Source organism: Petaurus breviceps, unplaced genomic scaffold (genome assembly GCF_028583685.1).
Source record: "Petaurus breviceps papuanus isolate PSGF00001 unplaced genomic scaffold, PetGlider_PUasm1.0 126, whole genome shotgun sequence".
Taxonomy (NCBI): domain Eukaryota; kingdom Metazoa; phylum Chordata; class Mammalia; order Diprotodontia; family Petauridae; genus Petaurus; species Petaurus breviceps.
Window position 1 is genome coordinate 53851148 of NW_027185655.1, and position 26764 is coordinate 53877911.

Consider the following 26764-nt stretch of genomic DNA (forward strand, 5'->3'; position numbering starts at 1 on the left):
AAAGCCTATTCGATAGATACTTGTTAGACAATGAGAACATTTTTGAATGGCAGAATATTGATTAATATTCAAAATGACTCTAAAAGAATAAAATTTACAAAGTGATGACATTTTAAAATTCATTCTTAAGGTTACATTTGAATATTTCTTGAATAAAAAAAGAATTACTATAATCTAAAATAAAACAATGAGAATATGGGGTAATGGATAGAGGACCAGCTTTCAGAGAAGAAAACCTTGGTTCAATGTTGGACACAGATTTGCGTGACCCTGGGCAAGTTATTTAACTTCTCAGTGGTTCCAGATGGGTCTCTATATCAGTGGAGGGAAATTTTCAAAATGGAGAGATAATAGAAATGAAATCATAGGTCTAGACCTAAATAAATACACAAATAAATAACCAAATGAAAATTAGGGAGCAGATCTTGTGAAAATCTGACAGAAGGTCCAATATAACTGTAATACTTGCCCCCCCCCTTTTTTTTTAATCATTTATATCTCTTTTATGGAAATAGAGGTGTAGAAGTTTCCTGGGATTCCATTTTGGGCAGAAACTTAAAACGTTTGTTACAGGTAGAGAGTTATTGAGTTTTCTCTGACATAAATATGAGTAGATATAAAAACATCTCATGATTTTGTGTTCCTAATATTCAGTCTTTCACACTTTAAATTGATAATGCATCAAGAACCATAATATTACATATAATGAAAAAGTATATCTTTACTCATCCCATACAGACATGTTTTCTTGAAATATCTGCAGTCCTAACAGTTCTGGTTACTCCCACAGAAAAAAATAGCTCTATTATTTCTTCAATATTTCTGACTTAATACCATTTTGATGCTCTATAATTCAATCAGCTAAGATTTAAGAAAATAAATCCTATGGACAGACTACTTGAAATTCCATTTTTTTTTAAATCTAACTTGGGATAGTGGCAAATGCCTACAATCCCAGTTGCTAGGGAGGCTGAGGCTGGTAAATGGCTTCAGCTCTTGAGTTCTGAGCTAGAGCAGGGATAAAATTAATGAGATGCACTTGTTAAATCTGGTACCAAGATGGTGAGCCCCTAGGAGCAGAGGACCGCCAGACTGCCTCAGGCAAAGAAAAGGGGAGCAGATCAACTGCTGATGATCAGTATTTAGAGCAAGGGAAGGGAAGGGGGAAAGTTACCTTTTAAAAACTATATGCTCTAAATGGGGGAGGGGAGGTCAGTAAGGAAAAACACAAAAGCCAACTTATTTCAGTTGTGTTCAACTTCTTTAGTTCCTTTGAGTACAAAAAATAAGGCCATCCTTGATTATTTCAGTTCAACAGAATTCAATCACAGGAGCCTTACACTGTTAGCTTTTTGTTTGCATACTGTTGACCTAAAAATGAAATGCCAGTTTTAGGAGAAATAAATAGAAGTTTATAAAAGTTAGATAACAATATTCTGAATGTCTAATTCAATAGAATGTCCTAGTTGCCAAGATTTAGTAAAGTAGGTTATATAAGTCACATATAATTTTAGTCACTATTTTAAATTTCTAAGTACTTTTTAAAAAAATCTCTTTCAAAATAAATATATGGATTGTAGATAATAATCCCATCAAGCTAAAAGTTTATCATTTTTTATAGTAAAGGTCCTCTAGTTCTTCTTTCTTATTTTGTTATACTCAACCCTAAATATATTTTCCCTCTCAATCCCCGATTTTATTGACTATAACTCTATATGGTATAAATGTTCCCCTTTAATAATTAGACTCTATAACTTCAAGATTCCACAGAGAAATACATCAATACCACTAAAGTGTAAAGTAAACATTTTATGATCAAATGCTCAAGGCTGTACAAAGTAGGCCTAAGGATAGTTCTCATTCAAAGGTTTTAGCCAGTTATTGATTCTACAATTTTCTTTATAATAAGAATAAATAAATAAAATTACTTTAGGGATAACATTTAAAAAAAAAAAACAACAATCTCAGTTAACTTTTGCCCCAACAAACCCAATCACTCTTCAATTAGTTGTGTATATGTGGCCACCTTCAAATTGATATATGCCCAAGTGAAGAGAAAAGCCAAATATGGGGATTTTTAAGCATGAAAGTGACGCAAAAGTGCAACACTTGAGTTTACAGTTTAAATATTTTTAGTTCAATTAATTTTCAAGATATTAGAAAACAGTAATTTGAATGCAGTCTCTCATTTCAATAAGATCCCACAATCACTGGGAGAGGCAGAAGGAAGAGACAAGGGTTGAGATTATAGGATCATAGCTCTAGGGCAGGAAGGGACCTCAGAAGGAAAGGAAAGGAAGGCCTGAGAAGGTTCAGTGGCTTTCCCAAAGTCACACAAACACAGTGTAAGAGAAGGGATCTGAATATCTCAGTGCCAGCATTCTTCCCACTGTATGATGCTGTTTCTTTGACATGTTCCAAAAATGTGTCAATGTATGTACAAAAAAATGTCAAAGTATGTTCAAAAGATGAGTCATGGGGCAGTAGAAGGATGATTATGACCAGGGCCACCTCACAAAACAAGAAAAAGCAGTTGAGAGGAAACTAAGGCCCCAAAAAAGCTTGGCATAAGGATACCCGACTAAGTCAGGTCATACCAAGAGCATTTACAGATGAAACTGGAAGAGAGCAAACAGATATGAAATGTAATAGATTTGCCAGAACTTCTATGGCCATCTGTTCTCAGGAGATTAAACAAATTTTTAAAAATTAACCATGGAATGAAATGTGATTGTTGTGTATTATACATCTATCTGTAAGTTACATATGTGTGTATAGATATGTGTACCGTATGTGTATACATATATGTATGTACATATGATATAATTGGTACATTGTATACATATTTACATATGGGTATATCTAGACACATATACAAAATATATGCTGTCTAATCTAAGTTCCCCCAAACAGAGAGGCTTTTAATATGTGTATATTCGATAATCACCAGGAAAGTTGTAACCACTAAGAACAAATGAATGGTAAAACATGCCAGTCAAAGGGGTGGGTGTGGGGGGGGACTTCTGGATTTATTTTCTCATTATTTACCATAATGCTCACCTAATACTTCTAAATATGATTCTGTCATTATTAATTTAAGAACTCAGCCTTACATAGGAATTACCATTGAAATACAATTTTTCTTATGGCAAACTGAAACAAATCTGCTTCAGGAGCTTAGGATGATACTGAAAACACTTGTCTTTTTTTGTTTGTTTGTTTTTTCCATTTTTCTGGTAAAACAAACAGGGACTCTGAAGAACTCAGGAAAGCAGAAGGTAGAACTATTCAACACTACAATATGCAACTGGTATATAAATTTTAATACAAATGCCCCCAAGGAAAAAGTGCTCACTGCTATAGATGAATAATAGAAACCATCATCAACTCCCTCCATCTTATTTGAATTTCAGAATATAATGATCTGCTTTGTACTAAAATGTGTGTGTGAATGGATAAACAGGTATCTACCCACAAATACATATCTATATAAAATCCTTACCTTCTTTCAGAACTTTATCCATGTTATGAGAAATCACTACTCTTCTGGACTGTATAGACTCATGTGAATTTCCAGATGGAGGACTCTGAAATATAAATAGGGTACATTTTAAGAATTAACATCATGCAGACACTTAACACAAAAACTAGCTATGTGACCTTGGGCAAGTCACTTAACCCCAACTGCCCTCTAAAAAAAAGATTAAAAAATTAAAAAAAGAATTAACATCATGAAAAACACCACCTGACTTCAAATCCAAACAGAAGACTTGAAGAGACAACACTGTGTGGTGGTATCAGTGCTGGACCTGGAGAATGGAAGAGTGACATCTGAATCTTCCCTATGGAAGCTAGGAGTTCAGACAAATCACACAGCCTTAGAGGGCCTCCATTGCCTTGTCTATAAAATGGGAACAATACTACCTATAATGTCTGTTATAGGGTTGTTTTTATTCTAGGAAATGAGATCATGTATACAAAGCATTAGAAAGAGCCTGAACTAAAGATATCTTTATCTGTGTCCAAAATGGTTAGGAGGTAGAGATCAGTGGCTCAGAGGACAGTCTGATCAGAGGTGTGAGTGCTCTGGGAGAGGGGTTGATCTATCCATTTCCTATGCAGAGACTGGGAGGAAGGGGAGCCCATGAGAGAGGCATGACAGGGTTGGCAAGGGGTGATCAAGGGGCAACTACACCATGTGGTATTAAAGGTCAGCAGAAGTTCTCAAGGTCAGGCATGAAGGCAGTGGGGGAGAAGGGTGTAGAGGCAACCACACTGGCATACCCAGGATGGCTGCTAACACAGGTTCTTCAGATCTGCTCTACTAGACAGCTGTTCAAGGGGTCAACAATCTTTTTTAATTACATTCATTAGTTCAGGGGAAAAATCAGCACCCTGAACTTCAGTGAAAATCCAAACAAAGAAAATACAAGCAGAGAAATAAAGACCAACAGACATGGCTTCTAACTGTCTAAGAAATTAGCACAGATCAACAGACATCCAACTGTCTGACCAAGGCAATACATACATAGTTACCAGAGAGAGACACCAACATCTGAGTTTTTCAAAGTTGGGGGAGGGGGTGGAAGAGGCTCCTTAACCGCTATCCAGAATCTCATCTGGCCAAATCACAAGCACACTCTTCCAATGACTGAACCCCAAAGCAAAATGCTAACCTCAGCCTATATATATCCTTTTTAGAGCCAGAGGGCATCACTACCTATGTGACTCAGTGACTAATTAGAAATTAACAAGTGGAGCAGGAGAGGGAGAGAGAATACTAGCAATTGGGGGGGGGGGGCGCCCAGGGAGGTTGTGCTTGACAAAGCTATTGCTTGAACTTTGACTTTCTATGACTCAACCCTATTCTACTTCATTCTACCATATGAGATCAAATACCATCTTGTCCAACCTTTTGGTTTAATATAAATCAGCAAACTAAGACCCAGTAAAGGGAAATGAATGAAAGACTGTCTCTTGATGAAGGAAAAGGAGGTAGGCTTTTTTTTGGTTGTTGTTTTTTAAGGTCAGAGACCACTGAAAGTGCATGTTCCTGGCAGCAGCCTACTCAGTCCAATCCAAATCAATGAGCATTTATTATACACATTCTTTGTGTCCGGCATTGAGTTAGGTTCTGAGAATACAAAGATGAGACCTGTCCAACCTATGAATAGGACTTTCTGGCTGTCCCTGAGTCCTCCTTCCTGGGTACTCATAGAATGATGCTCATCAGAAGTTCATATAATATCAACCTAACCTTTAACTAATGAGGTTTATTTAAAGCAACAGAAAGAACTGATTTTTTTTTTTAATCTGTCAGGCAAAGGAAAGTACCAAGTACTAGGCAATGGAAGGAATTTGCAAGGGCCAATCAGACAAGAGGCAGCTAAAAAGAGATCTGGAAGCCCTAATGTTTTTAGACTTTAAAATACTGTGGGGAGTTGATTAATCTCTTGAGAGTCCACTTAACAATGAAAGGAAATGCTGCTGTTTGATACACTTTGCAAAGCAACTTGCTGACAATAAGGAGGTACAGTCACTAGAATAATGACAGCTGATGTTTATATACAGTTTGACCATCTGCAAAGTGCTTTCTGTATATTATTCCATTTGATCTCCCAATGGCCCAATGAGATAAGTACTTAATTATTTCTTTTTTTCAATCAGCAAAAATCTGCCTTCTTTCCCTGCAACCCCAACCACACCCTGAAATGAGAATGAAAAACAAACCCTTATCATAAACATTATAAGCAAAACAAAATTTCTGCACTGGCCATGTCCAAAAAATTATTTAGAGTCTTTCACCTCTCTATCAGGAGGTGGGCAGAATGTTCCATCATTATACCATATAAGAAAGTCAGAATTTTCAAATATGTAGGGTAAATTTCACTTGGTGGTAGGCTGGACCAGACTTAGACAAAAACTAAGAATGAATAGAACTAAAAACAGTCAATGGACCACCCTACCATCGCTTTTCTAGGAAGATCCTCCTCTTCTTCTAGGTTACCTGGTTTATTCCCTCCCCCCATTACTCCACTCCAAGGAGTGAGACAACAATAGCAAACCCTCCATGAATTGACTGTGAGTCTAGCGAGGAAGTCTGGTGTAGGCAGGGTCATGGACATTAGCATTGGCTGTGGTAGTGAAGGGCCAAAAGCAAGATGAAAGTTATACAGGGGCAAAGGATTAGTTAGCATACAGAGGCAAGCAGGTAGGGACCAGAGGGATAAGGCATGTCCAAAGTAAAGAAAGTGGATAACAAAGGGGCATCAGAATCCCTGAGGCAAGACAAGAGAGCATGATTGGACATAAAGCAGGAGTGTGATAAATGTTAGTTAACTGATTCACTGATGGCAAGACAGGCATAGAATTAAGGGCCAGACTTCAGTTTTTACTGATAAAGGAACTTCCAGATGAGAACCTCTCCCCAACCCCTCCCAACAATGCAGGTCAGTACCTTCCATAATTTATAGTCTTAGAGAGATGCCCAGACTAGGGCACTCTGACTTGCTCAAAGTTGTGCCTCCACTTTTTGGATGACAACATCTGGATAGTTACCTACACATTCCCAGAATTGATCTTCTGCATGAGTTTCAACTGTGGACAGCTCCCCACTTGAAAACAATTAAGTTTATATGGCAGCAGACCCTGGAAACAGTTCTCCCCCAAAATCAATGAAGTATAGATAAAGTTTCAGTTCCATCTGAACTTTCTAACCCTATGTCCATACCTAGGACTATTGGAACAAATCTGGAGTATGAGAATAAAAGACAATTTCTCCTGCCAGTTCCAGATTGCCACCTATGAGTTCAATATGTTACCATATTCAATCAATCCATAAGCCTTTATTAAACACCTACTCTGTGTCAAGTGTTCTGTCAAAGCTCCTAACAACACTCTAAGTACTATAGGTATCATTAGCCCCATTTTACAGATGGTAAAACTGAGCCTGTGAGAGATCAAACGATACAAAGACAAAGCAAAGTATTGCCCAAACTCAAGGAATTTATATTCTAAGGGAGAAGACAACATGTACATATAAAGGCATATATATAAGATGCATGCAAAGTATACACACAAGGTAAACTTAGGCAAAAAGACACTAGCATTAGAGGAAACAGGAAAGGTCTCCTGTAGAACACGGTTCTTAAGCCTTGTCCCTATTCCCCACCAATATTCCACAGATAAGTGAACATCAGTGTGGGGTTTCCCCAATCACCACAAAGGACTAATAATAAAAATAATAAGATTTAGAACTATAAAGGACCTTGGAGGGGCAGCTAGGTGGCGCAATGAATAGAGCACCAGCCCTGGAGTCAGGAGGACCTGAGTTCAAATTTGGCCTCAGACATTTAACACAAAAACTAGCTGTGCGACCTTGGGCAAGTCACTTAACCCCAATTGCCCTTCCTTCCCCCCTGAAAAAAAAAGGACCTTGGAGATTAGTATAAGTCCTTCATTTTACTCATTTTTAAAGTAACTTGCCCAAAATCACACAAGTAGTAAACAGCAGGAATTTAAGACCCAAGTCTTCATATTCAGAGCAGCCATCTGCCAAGACTTAAAAAAAAAACCCTTTTCATCTGCTACTCTCTGAATCACTCTCCAGTCATCCTTACTCCATATCACTGCCTCTGTGAAGCTCCTGTTTCATTGCCAACAAATGCCCTTTCTAGGCACTCTATCTCTGGGCACTCACAGAAACTTGGATCTCTCCAGAAGACACAGCATCCCTGGTCATTATCTTCAGTGTAGGTAGTTCACTTACCTACCTACCCCATTCCATTCCATATACCCAACTCATCAACCTCAACACTCATGACTGACATCTTCACTCTTCCACAGTCACAGAGATGATTATGACTATGGAGTTGTGGTTAAAAAGACAACTTCACTTTACCACAGCCACCCAAAGGGTGATCATAACTTAGATCTTACCTTCAAGAATAAGTGTGCTAACTCCAATCTTAAACTTTGAAATTCCCTTTCCAATCATCATTTCTCACCTTTCCTTTTCTATCTATTTAATTCATTCTTCCAAAACCCATACTTTATCCTCACTGTTGCCATTAATTTCTCTGTCTATTGCTGTTTTTCCAATGCATTACCCCTCTGTTCTCTTTACAATCTTGACCCAATAGTTGAAAGGTCAACTACATACCATCCTCCATCCTTGAATTCCTTGTCCCCTTACCAACTGTTGCTGTCCATGTCCTGCATCACTCCTTACATCCTTCTCTACTTCCACTTCCCTGGATAAAGTCATAGAATTGTGGTGTTCCACTATGTTCTCTAACCTGAATTGGGTCATAGAAATTCTTTTTTTCTTCCTTAATCAACTCTTTCTCACTTCCTCAATGATTTTCCCACAACTTTTCTTCTCTCCTCAAGGGCCCAATGTCCTTACCATATAATTGCCACCCTTTCTTTCTCACTAGATATAATCTTTTACTTTAATTTTTAAAATAATTAAAGCCATTCATCATGAACTCCCTTATCTATCTTTACCTATTCTCTCTTCCTTTATCTAATATCTGAGGAAGAAATTAGTTTTTTCTTTGTCAAGGATTGATCGTATCCTCTCTCATCTCTTGGAGGTACTTGCCCCAGTAATCATTTCCTCCCTCTCTCACCTTCAACCTCTGCCTTTCTATTGGCACCTATACTGCCTACAATTTATTCAGGTCTCCACCACCCTTTGAAAATTTTTCAATTGATCTTGCCATCCTATATTACACCTACTACCAAACTGCTAAAAAGAGTTGTCTGCTCTTGGTATTCCCACCTTCTTTACCCAGTTTGGTTTCTAATCCCATTATTTGACTAAGACTGCTTTCTTCAGTCCTACCAAGGACTTCTTAACTGCCAAATTCTGTTGTCTGCCTTTGTCGATCACTGTCTTTAACCTGTCTGTAGCTTTTGATACTCTCACTGCCCTTGGCTTTCTCCTGTTTCATTTTCCAACTCTTTGATGGCTCTTTCTATCTCCTTTTCTAGATCATCATACATAATTGACCTTTAGCTGTTTCTCTAAGTCTCTCTTTTCTTTTATCTCTGCACTCTCTCCCTCCATTAATCTTACAAGCTCCTAGAGGTACAATTATCACCTGTATGCAGATGACTCCTAAATCTACAAATCCACTCCAAATCTCTTTCCCAATATCTAGTCTCTCACTCTCAACTGTCAACTGGATACCTCTACCTCAATGTTCCATGAGGAACTCAAACTCGAAATGTCCAAAGTGGGACTGATTATCTTTCTCCCTAAATCACTCCCCTCCTGTCTTATTTCTGTTCAGAGCACCACCATCCTCCTTCCAGTTCCCAGGTTCACAAACTCAGTCATCCTTCACCCCTCACTCTTCCTCATCCTTCATATCCAATCAGTTGCTAAGTATTATACACACTGTACAGGGATTCCTTCTCTTCCACAAATTCGGACCTTCATCATCTCTTCCATGAATTACTGCAATAACTTCCTAATGTGTCTGTATCCAGGCTCTCTCCTCTCCAGTCCATCCTCCATACAACCAACAAATTGAAATTCCTCAAGCATAGGTGAGACCATGTCATTCTTTTGTTCAAGAAACCCTGAAGTCCTCAGGATAAAATACAAATTCCTCCGCTTGGTATTTAAAGTCCCCCCTTCTCCCAAACTCTCTTTAACCTCTTTCCAGAATGATTTAACATTACTCCACACTCAGGCACTCAACATTTCAGCCAACCCGGCCCCCACATTGTTTCCCATATATGACATTCAATCTCCAATCTCTGTGCTTTTGCAAAAGCTGTATCTAAGAGCCATTTCTACTTTTCCAGGCTCTCCCAGTTTTTCAAGGTCCCCTCCAATATCCCCTAGTAAAGTTAATGGGATTTAAGACCTTCCCTGCCCATTAATAGGTCTCATGTGGAGCCCATTAAGGGAAGCTTGCTTAGGGGAGGCTTACTTGTAGGAAGGCTTTTATACCTTTTGTTAATTTCTAATTAGGCACTGAGTCAGGAGGGTTGTGATGCCTTCTGGCTCTGAGAAATAGATATATAGATATATAGATAGACATATACTGTGAGTTGGTATTTTGCTTTCACGACTCGCTTGTGAGAAGGATCTTGTGGTCAAGATTCTGAGTGGTCATATGTTCAGAGCTCCCCAACTGCTCAGATGTAAAGGTTTTCTGGATCCAGGGATGTATGTAAAGTATTAGCAATATTGCTTTGATTCAGGCAGACAGAGCCCTGACTGTTGGTCTTTATTTCTCTGTTTGTATTTTCTATGTGTTTTCTCTGAAATTCAGGGTCCTGACTTTTCCCCTGAACCAGTGAATGTAATTTTTAAAAAATTGTTGACCTCTTAAACAATTATCTTTCCTGGTAAAGCAAATCTAAGAATCTGTGCTAGCAGCCATCCTGGGTATACCGGTATGGTTGCCACTACACCCCTCCACTAAAATAATATGTACTCCTCCATTAGAATACAGCCTTCCTGAACGTAGGGATTATTTCATTCATCACATGTATATCCCCAACCTAGAACAGTGTCTGGCCCCTAACAGATATTTAATAAATGCTTGAAGACTGATTGATTACTTACTTTGTAAATATTTCATATCCAATTATCTGTGTACATGTTTGCTATCCATAAGTTAAAACTCCTTGAAGGCAGAAACCATTTTGGTTGTATTTCTGTACAAGCAACTTGTTATTCCTAAAGGAATTCAGACTTAAGTTTTTTGCTGAATTGAACTTCTCTATTTCTTTTTTTTTTTAAAGCAATCAGGGTTAAGTAACTTGCTCAAAGTTACACAGCCAGGTGTTTCTGGGTGGGTGCTAAGTGTCTGAGCCCAGGATTCGATCCCCAGGTCATCCCAACACTGGAGCCGGTGCTCTTACTCGCTGTGCTACCTGGCCACCCCTGAACTTCTCTATTTCTACTGGGGAGAGGTACTACCTACCATCCTACCAGTCTCCCAGGCTCACACAACCCTAAATGCTTCTGACCCTAACCCTAACCCTAACCGTCTGTTCTTCCCTCTCTCTCCACCTTCCATATCCTATCCCAAGATCATAAATGTAGAGATGGAAGGAACTTTGTAACTCCCCCCAAATCACACAGATAGTAAATGACATAAGTAGGGTTTGGAACTACTCAGAATCTTGACCACACTTTCTTTCCCTGTACCATACCACTCCAGCTCTGCAAAGCCATAGGTAGGCTAACTGTGCCTGTGAGCAACTCAATCGGGGGAGAGAGGGAGTGGCCAGAAGCCTAGGGGACAGTCCAAAAAGTTGGGGGAGGGGTGGAGGCAGGGTGGGCATCATTTCAGAGAACAGGCTCACTCTTGGGAGGGGTTGCCCCAAGTCTCCCTCATCTGGTGCCTGGCTAAGCAGATCTTTTGAAGGTAAATGCAAGACTTTCCATTCATCCCTGTAAAATTGAATCTTATTGCTTTTAGCCCCAAGTTCTAACCTACACAGATAATTTTGTATCTTGATTCTGTTATCAACATTTTGTTACAAAAACCTGTGAAACTTTGAAGAAAAATTCTATAATTGATTTGACACATAAGCTAAATGGAAACCTACAGGAAAGGGTAAAGAGAATTCCCCTTGCATCATGGCCTTCCAAAGGCAAATATAGGGCAAAACCTAAAAGCCTCCTCCTTTACCTCAGTATGCATCACTTATTGAGAAAAAGCTTTGTGCTTATTAGCTTTCAGTTCTCCTCCTAAAACTCCAAGCTGATGTTAGCTTGGAATCTACTGCCATGTCAAATTAAGATCTCTTTTGTTTGCCTAATCGCTAGCCAAAGGCATCCTCTCCTGGGGAAGGCAATATCCAGAGAAAATGCATGCATAGGGCCTGAGTACTCTGGCACCATTAGCAACTGGGCAACCAGGAACTACCTGGAACCCAGCCACATATACATGCGTCACTCAAGGTCCATTGTGTTTAAGTCTGACATTGCTGACTGTGTTATTTTCATGAGGACAAGGCAATCAATTTGAGGCAGGGCTTGCCATCTCTTTCATGATAATTACATGAACTATCCAAATATAACAATTCATAAGCAAAAATTCCCCTGATTTAAAAAAAATAAAATAGGCCACAGAATATTTTTCTTTTAATGAATGCTAACCACGTGAGTCACGTGACTTTGTCTTTCAAAATACTGTCGACATCTAAACATCAACTGGGGTCATATGATAAACGCAAGAAAACAACTTATCCTAGTGCAAGTAGCCTTGGATTTGGAGTCAAAAGATTTTGCATTCAAATCCTAGCTTTGCAAGTCAAGTTAACAAGCATTTATTAAGCTCCTATGCTAAGCACCAGGAGATACAAAGGCAAAAATAGTCCCTGCCTTCAAGGAGCTTGCAATCTACTTACTAGTCATGTCATATTAGGCAAGTCATTTAGGCAAGATTCTAGGATTTATTTTCTTCATCCGTGAAATAAGGAGGTTGGACTGGATGACATAAATCCCCTCTTATTCTGCTCTCTTACGATTCTTAATATGTATCCCTTTTGTTTTCTTTTTTTTAACTATGATCCCTAGCATATGAATTCAACAAATGAACAGGAAGAGAAGGGCTTATTCAGAAATGAAGCCACAGACTAAAGAAGCCATATTTTTTTCTTTCTCTGGAAAATTAAAAAGTCACTAAGAAAACTTAAAAGGGAGTTGTTGTTTTTTTTATAGATTCATAAAATCTTGGAGTTACAAGGAACCTTAAAGGTAATCTACTACAACCTCCTATTGAATCACTAACCTTGTCCTTGACAAAGTATCCAGCCTCTGCTTGAATAACTCTAATCATAGGGATCCTTCTGAATAACGTAAAGTTATCTTTATACTGAACCAAAACATTCCTCTCTACAACTTCCAATCGCAAGTCCTGGTTCTGAGACACACAGAATGTCTTCCATGTGACCATTCTTCAGACACAAAGAGCTATCATGTCCACCTATATTTTCTATTCGCCAAACTAAACACTTTTATTTCTTTCAACTAATCCTTATCTGACATAAAAAACTTGAGTTGTGATAGCAAAAAAAAAAAAACAAAATATTAATAATTTAACAGCCAGGGTCAGCATGAAAGCTGTCACAAAAAACAACATTCTAAACTAACATTTTTTCTACATTTAGAGTGAGTCTCAAAAAATTACTGTTTCCCACAGATAACCAAGACAGTTTTGAAAGTTATATACTAAATTTATTATATATTTGAAAAGAAAAGCAAGCAATGTGTAATAGAGATTTGTAGTTCTACTTTGTATGTGGAAATGCTTATTTTTGTGTTCATTATATTCAGAATAAAAAATAATCATTGTTTAAATGCTTGGTAACTGAAAAATACAAATTTTATTTTAAAAGCATGTCACTGTGGTCCAGTATTAAAAAAATGGCCATGACTCCTATATTCTTATAAAATGAAATTATTTGGGGGGTGGGTAGGAACTTATTTCATTTCAGACCAAGACATATTGATAAATCCTTTATTATGGGTACTGTAGTGAAGAGTGATGAACTTGGAGGAAGGAAAATCTGGGTTTCTGACCTGTCCCTGACCCATACCAGCTATGTAACCATAGATAAATCCCCTAATCTCTCAGTGCTCCAGACACCTCTCTAAAACTATAAATTAAAGCCAAACTGTTCCTCCAAACAGCCCTGGTAGGTCGAATTTCTACCCTGGGAATTTTTCTGTATTGATGAAATCACAAGTCTGGACCAACCTCCCCCCGCCAAAAAAATATTTAAGGCAGATATCTCTAGGTACTACAGCTATAAAGATACAATGGTAAAATGAAGAGTAAACCAACTAGTGAAGGCATAGTATGAAGTTCTAATATGTTTATTCTGCCTTAAAAAGAAGTTGGCCTAGATCTGTAAGATATGTTCCATAGCCCCCGTCCCTTTTATCCTTTTCTACAACTTTTAAGTTTTCTTAGTGACTTTTTAATTTTCCAGAGAAAGAAAAAAAAATATGGCTTCTTTAGTTTGTGGCTTCAAGTCCCACAACTAAATCAATATTTGGAAAAATCAGATTCCTGGTTTGTGTTTCTATAGTTTTAACTATAAATGACACAGGACAACTTTTTATTTAGTTTCAAGGATGACAAGTATCGACAGGCTGAAAATTCTTCATGCAGAGAAAGACACACAACTGATAGGGGTTCCAGGTTGTTGGGTGTTTTTAGATCAGGAAATGAGAAAGGCTGCACTTTGGAATTCAAACCAACAATTTTTCTGAAGGAGTTATTTTCTTGGAATTCAAGTATGCAATTGCATTCAAGGAAGACTAATACCATATACTTTCAGGCTTAACTATAAGTTACTTTGAAAGAGATTATTGGTGTTTGGACTTTGTATCCTGGTGCATCCAGAAGTTGTGTGTCTTGAACGAGGCCTCTTATCTGAATATTCATAGCCAGAAGAGGCTAGCCCAACTACTCCCAATCCCCACAACTCACCTCCCTTCCTATTTTACAGAAGATTCAATTCAGATACCAGAGAGGCTAAATGAGTTTCCCAACATCACACAGATAGCAAAAAACAGAAGCAGAATTTGAACCCAAATCCTTTGACTCTAAATATGGAGTTTGTTCTTCTAGATGCAGACATGAAACCACTATTCCCACCATCTACAACTTCCAAGGCATTAAAGAAATCCATCAGTAAGAATTCAAACTGCAGTTGTAAAAATCCACCTCCCTAAATTATCAATCAGCTTTCCAATGCAAGACAGTCTTCTACTAAATGGCTCTGTGGGAATGTACAGAAGTGCTTGGGAGGAGTCCCTGAGATTGTAGAGATAAAATGGAAGTAATAGACATTAAGAGTTAAGTGGGTTGGACCTTTCCTATCCTTTCTTATCTTATAATACATTCAAGCAGAAATACACCAGACTATTCTGCAAGAAGTACAAATATTGCCTCAAAATAATATACCTAACAGAGGCACTATGGGAAGTTTATAACACTAATACCCTGTTGATGGGGTTATGTAAAATACTAAACCATCTAGAAAACTATGTGGACTTCTAGAAAAATTACTAAACTGCTTATACCCTTTGACGCTGTGATCCTGCTACTGGGCATATATCTCAAGGAAGCCAAAGGCAAAAAGGCTCACATATGCTAAAGTACTGATAGCATTTTTCATGATAGAAAAGGACTGAAGTCCAAATGGGCACTTATCAGTTTAGGAATGGCTATACAAACTGTGATTTATCAATATAATGGAATATTATTAAACTATAAGAAATTATAAGTACAAGCAGTCCCAAGAAACATGGGAAGACTTGTATGAACTGATACATAGTGAAGAAATCAGAAACAGGGGGACAAGGTAGAGACTACAATAAAGTGAATGAAAACAACTCTTAAAAAACTCATTAAATGTAATAATCATCACTGGCCTTAGGGCATAGATGATTAAACATAGATACTCTCTTCTTGAGAGAGAACAAGGGGATTACAGATGCTAAATGTTGTATATGCATACAGGTATAATTATTATACTGGTTGATTTTACTTGACTATTTTTATTGCAAGAGATGGTACAGGAGCATGGCAGAATGATATATAAGTCTTGGAAAAATAACTATGATATAAAAGTAACTGGCACTGATAAAACTTTTTAAATATGTCAATATATTTAAACATCTATATTCATGAAAAGAGATAAGCAGTAGATGAGGTCATTGGTATGTCGCCTAATTTATTAATCTGTTTATAAATATTTTTGCTATTTTAGGGTTAATGCTGGACATTCCCAACAGTAGGAAGAATTAAATTCTGCAGTTAGGGAAACCATGGCAAATAATCATGTATCAGACCCCATGGTATAGACCCATGCTAGATGTTATTGTGTGCAATTCATGATACACTGGATCTCTTCTAAAAGGTAAGAGATCATTTCAATACATGATGTTTGCTCCTAGACATGGGCAATTTTAATGAAAACAAATAGAATTGAAACTAAGGAGAGTGACTAGTGCTTTGTCTCAGGGCACTGAATTGGAAAGTATGAACAGTATCTGACAGTCCTTCAGCCCTCAAGGTGCTGACATTCTAATAAGGCAAGAAAACACATAAAGTTTCATACATGGTAGTATGGCTGGAGGAGTCCATAAAGTGTGGTGGAGGCATGGAACTGAGCAAGATAATCCCAAAGCTGGCCTATCAAAGATCAGGGTATTTGGGAGCAAGGGGAGTCCAATCTTCTGCTGGAGAGAGAGAGGAGTTGATGACCCATATGGCCTAGAGATGTCTGGAAATGGAGACAGCATGACTAGAGATGCATGGGAAGTACTTAAAGTAATCAAATTACTAACAGCAAACTAATGAATTCAGTTGTTCTTCCATGGGATAGAAAACATTCCCCTATGATGATGCTATCAATCACTTTCTAACTATGAAAACAGTTACAACTTTCTACAAGAATAATGTTTATTGCATTATAGGGAATTCCTTATGGGGCCTTTCAGGCTTCCAGATTTTACTATCACAAATAGATTAGGAAATAGAGTCTAGTGGAAAGATTACTGGCTTTGGAGTAAAGACTCTCAGTCCTCTCTCTGAACATCAGCCTCTTCATTTGCAAAATGAGTGACTCACACATGATGAATACTAAGATTCACTCTTGCTCTAAATCTACGATTTTTTTCAGGTGAACAATAATAAAATGTTCTAAAGGTTTAAAAATTTAAGGTTCTTGGTGGAGCCAAGATGGCAAAGTAAAAGCAGGAGCTTGCTTCAGTTCCTACTCCAACCACCTCCAGTACCTATGAAATATGACTCTAAACAAACTTTAGACCTACAGAATCCACAAAGAGACAGGGAGAAACAAATCGCCTGCTGAAGGCAGCCTGGCAGAACGGCAGGAAGGGTCTATGACACCAGGCTGGGAGCCGAGTGCAGTCCCACGTGAGCTGCCCAGGCCCAGACCTGGGGCAGCCCTGATCAGAGGCATAGATCCACCAGAGCAGATTTCAGGAGAGTGAATCACCAGCAGCTATGGCAGTTTCCAGACTTCTTAACCCATAAACACCAAAGAGAAAGTAAAAGGTCAGTGGGAAACTCTGTTGGAACTGAGTGATAGAAGAGCGTTGTCTGGCCCCTGGCCCCAGGGTGAGAGGTGCTGGAAGCACTGTGGCTACAGGCTACAGCTGCTCCCTCATGGCCACCTCCAAAGCTCCTGGCCTGCAGATTGTAGGGAGACCAAGACACCATTCAGAGGGTAATCGCTCTTGCTTTAACCTGCTTGAATCAGGGTCACAGTCTTGCCTGGTGGTCCTGAGGTATATGGCCAGTGTGCCAGAGCCTGTGGTGGCTGTAGAGAGGGCGCCCTCCTCAGACCTCTGACGACATTTGTGAAAACCCCAGCGATTTGGGACAAAGCTCTCCACTGTAGAAACAGAGTTCTACCATGGCAAAGAATTCAAAAGTCAAGTAATTAACTGGCAAGATGAACAAGCAGAGGAAGCATAATCAGACCATAGAATCCTTTTGGTGGGACAAAAAGGATCAAAACATGAAACCAGAAGAAGAGAACACAGTCAAAACTCCTGCATCAAAAGCTTCCAAGAAAAATATGAACTGGTTATAGGCCTTGGAGGTGCTCAAGAAGGATTTTGAAAATCAAGTAAGAAAAGTGGAGGAAAAATTGGGAAGAGAAATGAGAATGACACCAGAAAATCATGAAAAGCAAGTCAACAACTGACTGAAGAAAATAATAACTTAAAAAATAGACTAATCCAAATGGCAAAAGAGGCCCAAAAAGCCAATGAGGAGAAGAATATCTTAAAAAGTCAAATTTGCCAGATGGAAAAGGAATTTCAAAAGCTCACTGAAGAGAATAATTCCTTCAGAATTAGATTGGAGCAAATGGAAGCTAATGACTTTATGAGAAAGCAAGATACTATTAAACAGATCTAAACAAATGAAAAAATAGAAGGCAATGTGAAATATCTCACTGGAAAAACCTCTGACCTGGAAAATAGATCCAGGTGAGAGAATTTAAAAATTATTGGACTACCTGAAAGCCATGATCAAAAAAAGAACCTAGAAATCATCCTTCAAGAAATTCTCAAGGAAAATTGTCCTGATGTTTTAGAACCAGAAGGCAAAATAGAAATGGAAAGAATCATTGATCACCTCTTGAAAAAGACCCCAAAATGAAAACTCCTAGGGATATTATAGCCAATCCAGAGTTCCCAGGCCAAGGAGAAAATATTACCAGCAGCCAAGACGAAACAATTTGAATATTGTGGAAACATAATCAGGATAACACAAGATCTTGCAGCTTCTACATTAAGGGATCAAAGGGCTTGGAATATATTGTTCTGGAGGTCAAAAAAACAAGGATTAAAACCAAGAATCACCTGCCCAGCAAAACTGAGTATAATGCTTCAGGGGAAAATATGGTCATTCAATGAAATAGAGGACTTTCAAGCATTCTTGATGAAAAAAACAGAGCTGAACAGAAAATTTGACTTTCAAATATAAGAAGCAAGAAAAGCATGAGAAGGTAAACAGGAAAAAGAAAGCATAAGGAACTTATTAAAGTTCAACTATTTACATTAAAAACGATAATTGTAACTCATGAGACTTTTTCTAAGTATGAGGATAGTTGAAGGGAATATATATGTACATAAATATGTATGTATAGGAGAGTATATGTGTATATAAATATATATATATGTGAGTGTGTGTCAATGTGTGTACATGTATACATAAAGGGCACAGGATGAGTTGAATATGAGGGGGTGATATCTAAAAAATAAAATTAAGAGGTGAGAGAGGAATACATTGGAAGGATAAAGGGAGAGATAGAATAGGGTAAATTATCTTATATAAAAGAGGCAAGAGAAAACCGTTACAATGGAGGGGAAGAGCAGGAAGGTGAAATTGAATGGGTCAACCTCACTCTCATTGAATTTGGCTTAAGGAAGGAATAACATACACACTCATTTGGGTATCTTACCCTACAAGAAAAGTAGTGGGGGGAAGGGATAAGACGAGGGATGATAGAAGGGAGGGCAGATTTGGGAAGAGGGTAGTTAGAAGCACACACTTTTGAAAAGGGACAGGGTCAAAGTAGAAAATAGAACAAGTGGGGGGCAGGATAGGATGGAGGGAAATATAGTCTTTCACATATAACTACTATGGAAACGTTTTGAGTAACTACACATGTACAACCTATATTGAATTTGCTTGTCTTCCCATTGAGGCTGGGTAAGGAGGGAAGAAGAGAAAGAATCTGGAAATCAAAGATTTAAAAACAAATGTTTAAAAAAAGTGTTTTTACATGCAACTACAGGCACTGGGGTACAGAAATCCATTTTGCCCTACAAGAAAGTTGGGGGTGTGATGGGGGAGGATATAAGAGAGAATGGATTGGGGGAAGGGGTATTCAGTAGTCTTGCTATATTGGGGTAGTGGGGAGGAAAGATGGAGAGAAAATTTGTAACTCAAAATCTTGTGGAAATGAATGTTGAAAACTAAAAATAAATAAATAATATTTAAAAATTAAGGTTCTTTTATTCTTTTGATCTAAAAAATAAAGAAATACTTGAATTCAGTTTGAAAAATTTCAAATCTAGAAACTTTTGTTGGGAGAAGCACTCCAATTTCCTAAATGCAATTTCTAATATGACTAGATTTCAAATCAGATGGACACTAAAATTCTAACACTGCACTTGAAAGCATTTATTTTATGCAAATAGCAAGGGCAGCACAAAGCAGCAGTGAAAAGGAGGGATAGAGGGAAATGGGCACAGGAGAAGTAACTGGAAAACATATCATTAGCTTAATGCGTTGTATTTATCCTCAAAAAGGTCTCTCTGCAACCAACTTTTGTCATAATAGCTAATATTTCTAAAGGGCTTCAAAATGCCTTTCTCAAGCTATCCTGGAATGTGGGCATGTACTCTGAGTACAACTATTTCTACTTTGAAGATGGAGGAACTGGAAAACAAAGAAGTTAGGTGTCCTGCTTATGGTCATGCGGCTAACAAACATTAAACTTGAAACTTTTGTCTCATCTCTATACAAGCCAAGTGCTTTTCCAGAGATAATTTTTTTTTTTTATCTAGGAGATTCCCTGTACTGATGGTTCTCAGTGTGGTCCAGAAAACCCTGAGGTCACAAACTATTTTCATAAAAAGACTAAAACATTATTAAAATACTTTTCCCTTTTCCAACAACATATCAGTGTGAGGCTAGATTTTTTTCACATACTTCAAACAAAACAATATTATCACAGCATAATGAATCCTGAAGGCATATATTAGAATCCAGCTGTTTTCTATTGAGCTAGACAATAAAGATACTTGTAAAAATATGCAAAACAATGCCACTAATCTTTTTAATTTTAAAATTTTTCATTAAAATATTATTTATGTTTAAGTTTATTGTTGTTATTTTTTAATTAATATATGAAAGTTTTAAATTTATCAGACAATTTCTAATATGGTAAACATCAATAGATATAACCCACATAAAAGTTCTTTGAGGATAAAAAAAAACAAAAAGGAGTACTTGTATGCACAAAAATATAGCAGCTCATTTAGTAGTGGCAAAGAATTGGATATTGAGATGTCTTTCAACTGGGGGAGTGACTGAACAAGGTGTTGTATATGATTGTGATGGAATACTATTGTGCTGTAAGAAATGACCAGCAGGATGCCCTCAGAAAATCCTGGAAAGACTTAAATGAACTGATGCAAAGTGAAATGAGCAGAACCAAGAGAACAATGTACACAGTAACACCAGTACAATGATCTACTATGAACAACTTAGCTATTCTCAGAAATACAATGACCCAAGATATTTTTAAAGGACTTATGATGAAAATGGCTGATCATCTCTAGAGAAAGAACTGGCAGAGCCTGAATGCAGATTGAAGATATTGTGTTTTTTATTTTTATTGGTCTGTTTTTTTGTCTGTTTTTTCTTTCACAGGACAACTTACATGGAAATGTGTTTTGCATGACTATGCATGTATAGCCTATGTCAAATTGCTTACCTTCTCAACAGGGGTGGGAGTGGGGCAGAAAAGAATCTGAAACTCAAAATTTGAAAAAAAAATGTTAAAACTATTTTTTCATGTAATTGGGAAAAGTAAAATAAAGTTCTTTAAGGGCCTCAATAATTTTTAAGAAATTAAATTAAATTAATTTTAAGAAATTAAATCAAAAAGGTCTCTGTAGTAGTTGTAGCAGCAATCACACTGGTATACCCAGGATGGCTGCTAGCACAGGTTCTTAGATCTGCTTTACTAGGAAAGATAGCTGTTTAAGGGGTCAACGATCTTTTTTTACTACACTCACTAGTTCAGGGGAAAAGTCAGCACCCTGAACTTTAAGGGAAAATACAAGCAGAGAAATAAAGACCAACAGACAGGACTCTGCCTAAATCAACTATACACTTTACATACATCGCTGAATCAAGAGAGCCTTTACATCTGAGCAGTTGCAGAGCTCTGAACACATGGCTACTCAGAATCTTGACCAGGGAAAATTACTGAGGATCTCAAAAAAACTTTTACTTTATTTTATTTTACTATTTTATATTTTCCCAATTACATGTGAAAGTCTATTTTTTAGAGGGACTTCACGGAAAGAAAAGAGTTCTTGTTCTTATATTTCCAGTGTCCCACAAATCCCTTTCAGTTTTCCTCATTAAATTTCTGTTCACACTGATTGCCAACAGAGAGGTAATTGAAAATATATTACCTGCTTAGGAAAATATTTGAAATGTTGATTAACTTGGCAGATTCTGGAATTGTTTTTGTGGTTACTTTGAAGCCAAAGTACAGGCAAGTCCTTGTCCTTATAATGCGTATCCTTGAAACATCGTCAGGACAGATAAAACAGATTCACTGCCATCAATTTTAAGTGGCAGAAGTTCACAAATGTAGTAAATGAAGATACCCAAAGAGATATTTGCCTGTATCCCTTCCCTAACTAGTGAGTAAATGCTGTTTTAATGACCTAAAACTAAGTAACAAATGTTAAGCAGCAGAAGATGACAGGATTGGAAAGTGGGGTGCTGAAGGGTGAAAACTGAGTGGGTGGCAGTGAAGTGGAGATATTCAGGGGAGATGGTTCTTTCAATACTGAACAGCAGAGGGAAAGAGAGGAGGAGATGATAAACTGAGGGAGTAATAGTATCAAAGGAAAGTCTAGGCTATTTTATTTTATTTGGCATTTTTGAGCACGTATATGTAGGCAGAAGGAAAGGGTACGGTGGAGAGAATAGGCACGATCAAAATAGGCAAAGCACTAGAGATGGAAAGGGATGAAATCAAGCACAAGAGAGGTGGGCTAATAAGAATGCCATCTCTCATCCTCTGAGATCAGAGGAAAGATGAGACAATGGAGATTCTGAGATTGCAGGGGATAGCTGAAAGGGATGCCTTGAAAGGGATCATAAAGATGTTCTACTTAAGACAAGAGACAGGTTCTCTCTGAGAGGCAGCTAGGGGGCAGAGTGCATAGAAAGCTGAATCTGGAGTCAGGAAGACCTGAGTTCAAATCCTGCCTCACTTACATACTGGCTATGTGAGTTTCAACAAGTTAGTCAAACTCTCTATGCCTTGGTGACCCATCTATAAAATGGGGATAATAATAGCGCCTTCCTCCCAGGGTTGTTTTAAGGATTAAATGAGATAATACTTATAAAACATTTGGCAAAGCTTAAAGCACAGTATAAATGTTAGCTATTCTTCTGAAAGAGGGATTGTTGGGGACAGGAGTAAAGGGAAGAGGAAAAGATGGAGGATGAAGAGATGTGTGTTAATAATAGAGGAAGGATTCTAAAGGGCAGCAGTAGAATACCAACTGGAGAAAGATAAAGACTGGGTCTGAGTGTCAGCTAGATGGTACAGTGAATAGAGCACCAGCCTTGGAGTCAGGAGGACCTGGGTTCAAACCTGGCCTCAGACACTTGACAATTTGTAGCCGTGTGATCTTAGGCAAGTCACTTAACCCCAATTGCCCTGCCTTCCCCCCTCCAAAAAGCAAAAAAAAAAAAAAAAGACTGGGTCTGGGCAAGACTAAGATGAATGGGAAGGAGAGAAATAAAATACTAAGGATGGAAATTAAGGACAAAAGAAAGTTCAAAGAGAGGTTAAGATTGATGCTTGGGGTACCTGGGGCTATAGAATGAACAGAGGAAAAAGTAAAACTATTCAAATTTTTATTTTTCTCCTCATCTACAACAATAGGAAAGATCATCAGAATGGGAAAGATAAAACAAAAGTTATTAACAGGAATTTGAAACCCAACTCAAACAGCTGCTAATTTGGACAAACAAGTATCTTCAAAGTGCAAAGCCAAGGTTTTAATGTCTACATCCTCAGCTGATTTGGAAGTATGTAACTGCTCTCAATAATTTCAAGTCAAACCAATTTCCTGCCAGGACAGAGAATGACCCTTGGAATATGATTATTAAATCCCTATTTCTGAAAAAGAAAAATTGTGAAGAATTGAGAGGTAAAAGAATTGGAAATGGACTAATGTTCCAATTTTCAAATGCTAAAAAGAGGTACAGTCTTTTAACCACAGGTTGCTGAGATGGACTTGAATTCTTGGCAAAATTCCAGAGCCTATAAATGGAGAACTTTGTTCAAAGGTTCCACTTTGTGATTAGAGGTCACAAGGCTGAGCTCCTAGGATATTTATAAGAGTTAAATTGTATCTTAGAGAGGAGCTGTGGCAAGGCTCCATTACAATTGCTTAGTCCCAGGCACTTTCCTGCATACTTGACTGCATAGTAGCTATTATGGGAAGAACCATGACAATGCTATACTAGCTTTTGAAATTAAAGGAGAGAAAGAAGCAGAAAGTGAGAAGAAAGAAGAGTAAACAAAGTGACAATAATAACTAAAAATAATAATAGCTCGGATTCTTCCACTCAGATTATATGAGCTACCTGACAAAAAAGAAAAGTTTATATTATATATGTAATAATATAATAATATGACATGATATGACATGGCATAATGTTGCATGACATGACATATGACATGGCATGATGTTGCATTGTATGATATTTCATGGCATGGCATGATGTGATATGACATGGCATGATGTGACATAGTATATGATGTGACATGCTGTGTCATGATTATGTGATATGACATCATGTGACATGTGTGATTGGCGTGGCAGTGTGTGACATGACATGGTGTTGTATGACATGTGACGTGGCATGATATGAAATTATATGGCATTGACATGCTGTGCCATGCATGGCATGATACATGTGATGTGACATGACATATTGACATGTCATGATACATGTTATATGATATGACATATGTGGTAGGGTATAACATGTGTGGTATGGTGTGACATGGCATGATGTGTCATGTCGTGACACATGTAACTGGTGTGGCATTATGACATGGCATATGTGGTATGACATGACACGATATGACATTCATGGCGTGGTATAGCATGGTATGACACGACATGACACATGTGATATGATATGACACTGTGATATGACATGTGACATGACATGGTGTGGTATGATGCAACGTGGTGTTATATGACATGATGTGGCATGGTATGGTATGATATTATACAAATTATACATATTGACAATATAATATATTGTTAAAATATATTAACAACATAATATGCATTGTTTATATATAATTTATATCATTTGAATATTTGTGTTAATATATTATTACATACAACATATTGTATATGATAATGTAATATAATAACATTATAATAAATTATATTAACACAAATGAGAAAATGAATTGTAAGGATAAAGCTACGCCCATAGAACAAAATGTTTTCTTTCTTTCATTTTTGGAGACAATCAAGGTTAACTGACTTGCCCAATGTCATACAACTAGTTAGTGTCTGAGGCTGGATCTGAACTCAAGTCCTTTTCACTCTAGGGTCAGTGATCTATCTACTGTGCCATCTACCAGCCCCTAAAATGTTTTCTTTTTTTTATTGCTTTTTGGAAGGGAAAGGCAGGGCAATTGGGATTAAGTGATTTGCCCAAGGTCACACAGCTAGTAAGTGTTAAGTGTCTGAGGCTGAATTTGAACTCAGGTCCTCCTGACTCTAGGGCTGGTGCTCTATTCACTGTGCCACCACCCCTAAAACACTTCAAAGGAAAGAGGAATCATGATGGAAGGACAACATTCTGGATCTGGAACTAGAGGGCAAGGGTTTGAAACACAGTTCTGAGTTTTATAAATCTGTGTATCCATGTCCCCTCCCTGAAGCTCAGTTTCCTTATTGGTAAAGTGAGGGGGGTTGGAGAGACAAACGCCAAGGTCTCTTCCAACTCTAAATCTACAATCCTGAGAACTCTTATTTATAGTGATTCATTTCCTCAGACAAATTTAAAGTATGTGATCAGAGAACTGATGGGAAGGAAACATGAGCATATCATCCCCACATTCCCTCCATGCCAGGCAAATTGGTATACATCACTCCATGGTGCTATGTATACTCAATTCTAAAGATTCATCCTTGAATGAAGAGTGTCTGTCAATTTCAGCAATGATCAGAATCCACTGAGTTCTCCAAGAAGAAAAAGCATGATTCCAAAAGTATGGGCAAAACCCATGATTTGTTGTGAGGAAACAAAGCGGAAGCATGCACATAGTCATTTTAAGCTCACACTCTTTTCCCTTTCCTCTCCCCCCTGTGAAGCAGAAAGAAGGGCAGGTAGTTTTGGAAGCCAAAAGGCTCAACAATCATGCAGGAGATTTTAGTGAATTGCTTAAATATAACATAATTATATTTTATTTGTGCTTTTTCTCCCAAGTGAAAGAAGACATGTTGTATGAAGGTATAAGTCATAAGCGGCTTTCTCTGTAGGATTTCTATTTCACAGTGTTATTAACAGATCTTGGGCTTCTTTAAAATATTACAAGTTTCTCCTAAATCAAGGAGTCAGACAATTTTAAATACAGTGCTAAAGTTTTTCAAGGCATGTATAAATGGTGAGTTCTCTGCTCTACGTAGCCACATGCTGATATCACTCTTGCAAGGTCTCATATGGTGAAGAAAATATACTTTACTGCAGAAAACAACAATAATAGGGTTTTTTAACTTGGTTTTTGCCTCCTCAGACTCCATGTGTCAGAATTGTTCATGGTACACACCATATTGGTTTCAGAAAAAAAAAAACTCCAGGAGATGAAAGTCTCTGTGCCCTTGGCCAGGGCTGACCCCTGTGCAAAACAATACTCCTATCTTCTCTCATTTTCTTCCTTTCTTCTCCCCTTCTCAGCAATGTAACAGTGAGTGGCAAAAAGTTAATCGGCTACCTTTTCTCCAGTCACATTTATCTTTTCACAAAGACCTCTCTACCTTATTCTAAATGAGTAACTCAAGGTGAGAATGACTGTCACCTTCCACATACTCTTTCAATTCATGAGATCCCCACACATGGGGGGGAGGGGCAGAAAAACTACAAGGAGTCATGGACACCCTGGACCATGAATTCAAGACCTAATTAGCACCTAGTTAGCAAAAGCAAATAGTTAAAATAAAAATAAGAAGCTACCAGATGGTCCCTTCCCCGCCCCATTTGTCCAATGGTTTCTGCCTCCCTGCTCTCACCTGAACTGGGGGTGCCTTTATACCCTCTTGTCCCTGATGCAAAACAACGTGATTACACTCTGCTCTTCAAGTACTCTGCTCTCTCTCTCTCTCTCTCTCTCTCTCTCTCTCTCTCCCCGTCTGTCTCTCTCTCTCTCCCTCTCTCTCCCT

General features: G+C 37.9%; 1 protein-coding gene across 1 annotated transcript in view; it reads right to left on the reverse strand.

Moving 5' to 3' along the window:
* Positions 1–26764, reverse strand: part of SNX25 (sorting nexin 25) — a 256900-nt gene that overhangs the window by 208117 nt on the left and 22019 nt on the right. Inside the window, exon 2 of the mRNA XM_069095984.1 lies at positions 3503–3587. Within this exon, the coding sequence (XP_068952085.1) occupies positions 3503–3587 (85 nt within the window). The remainder of the gene's footprint in view (positions 1–3502; positions 3588–26764) is intronic.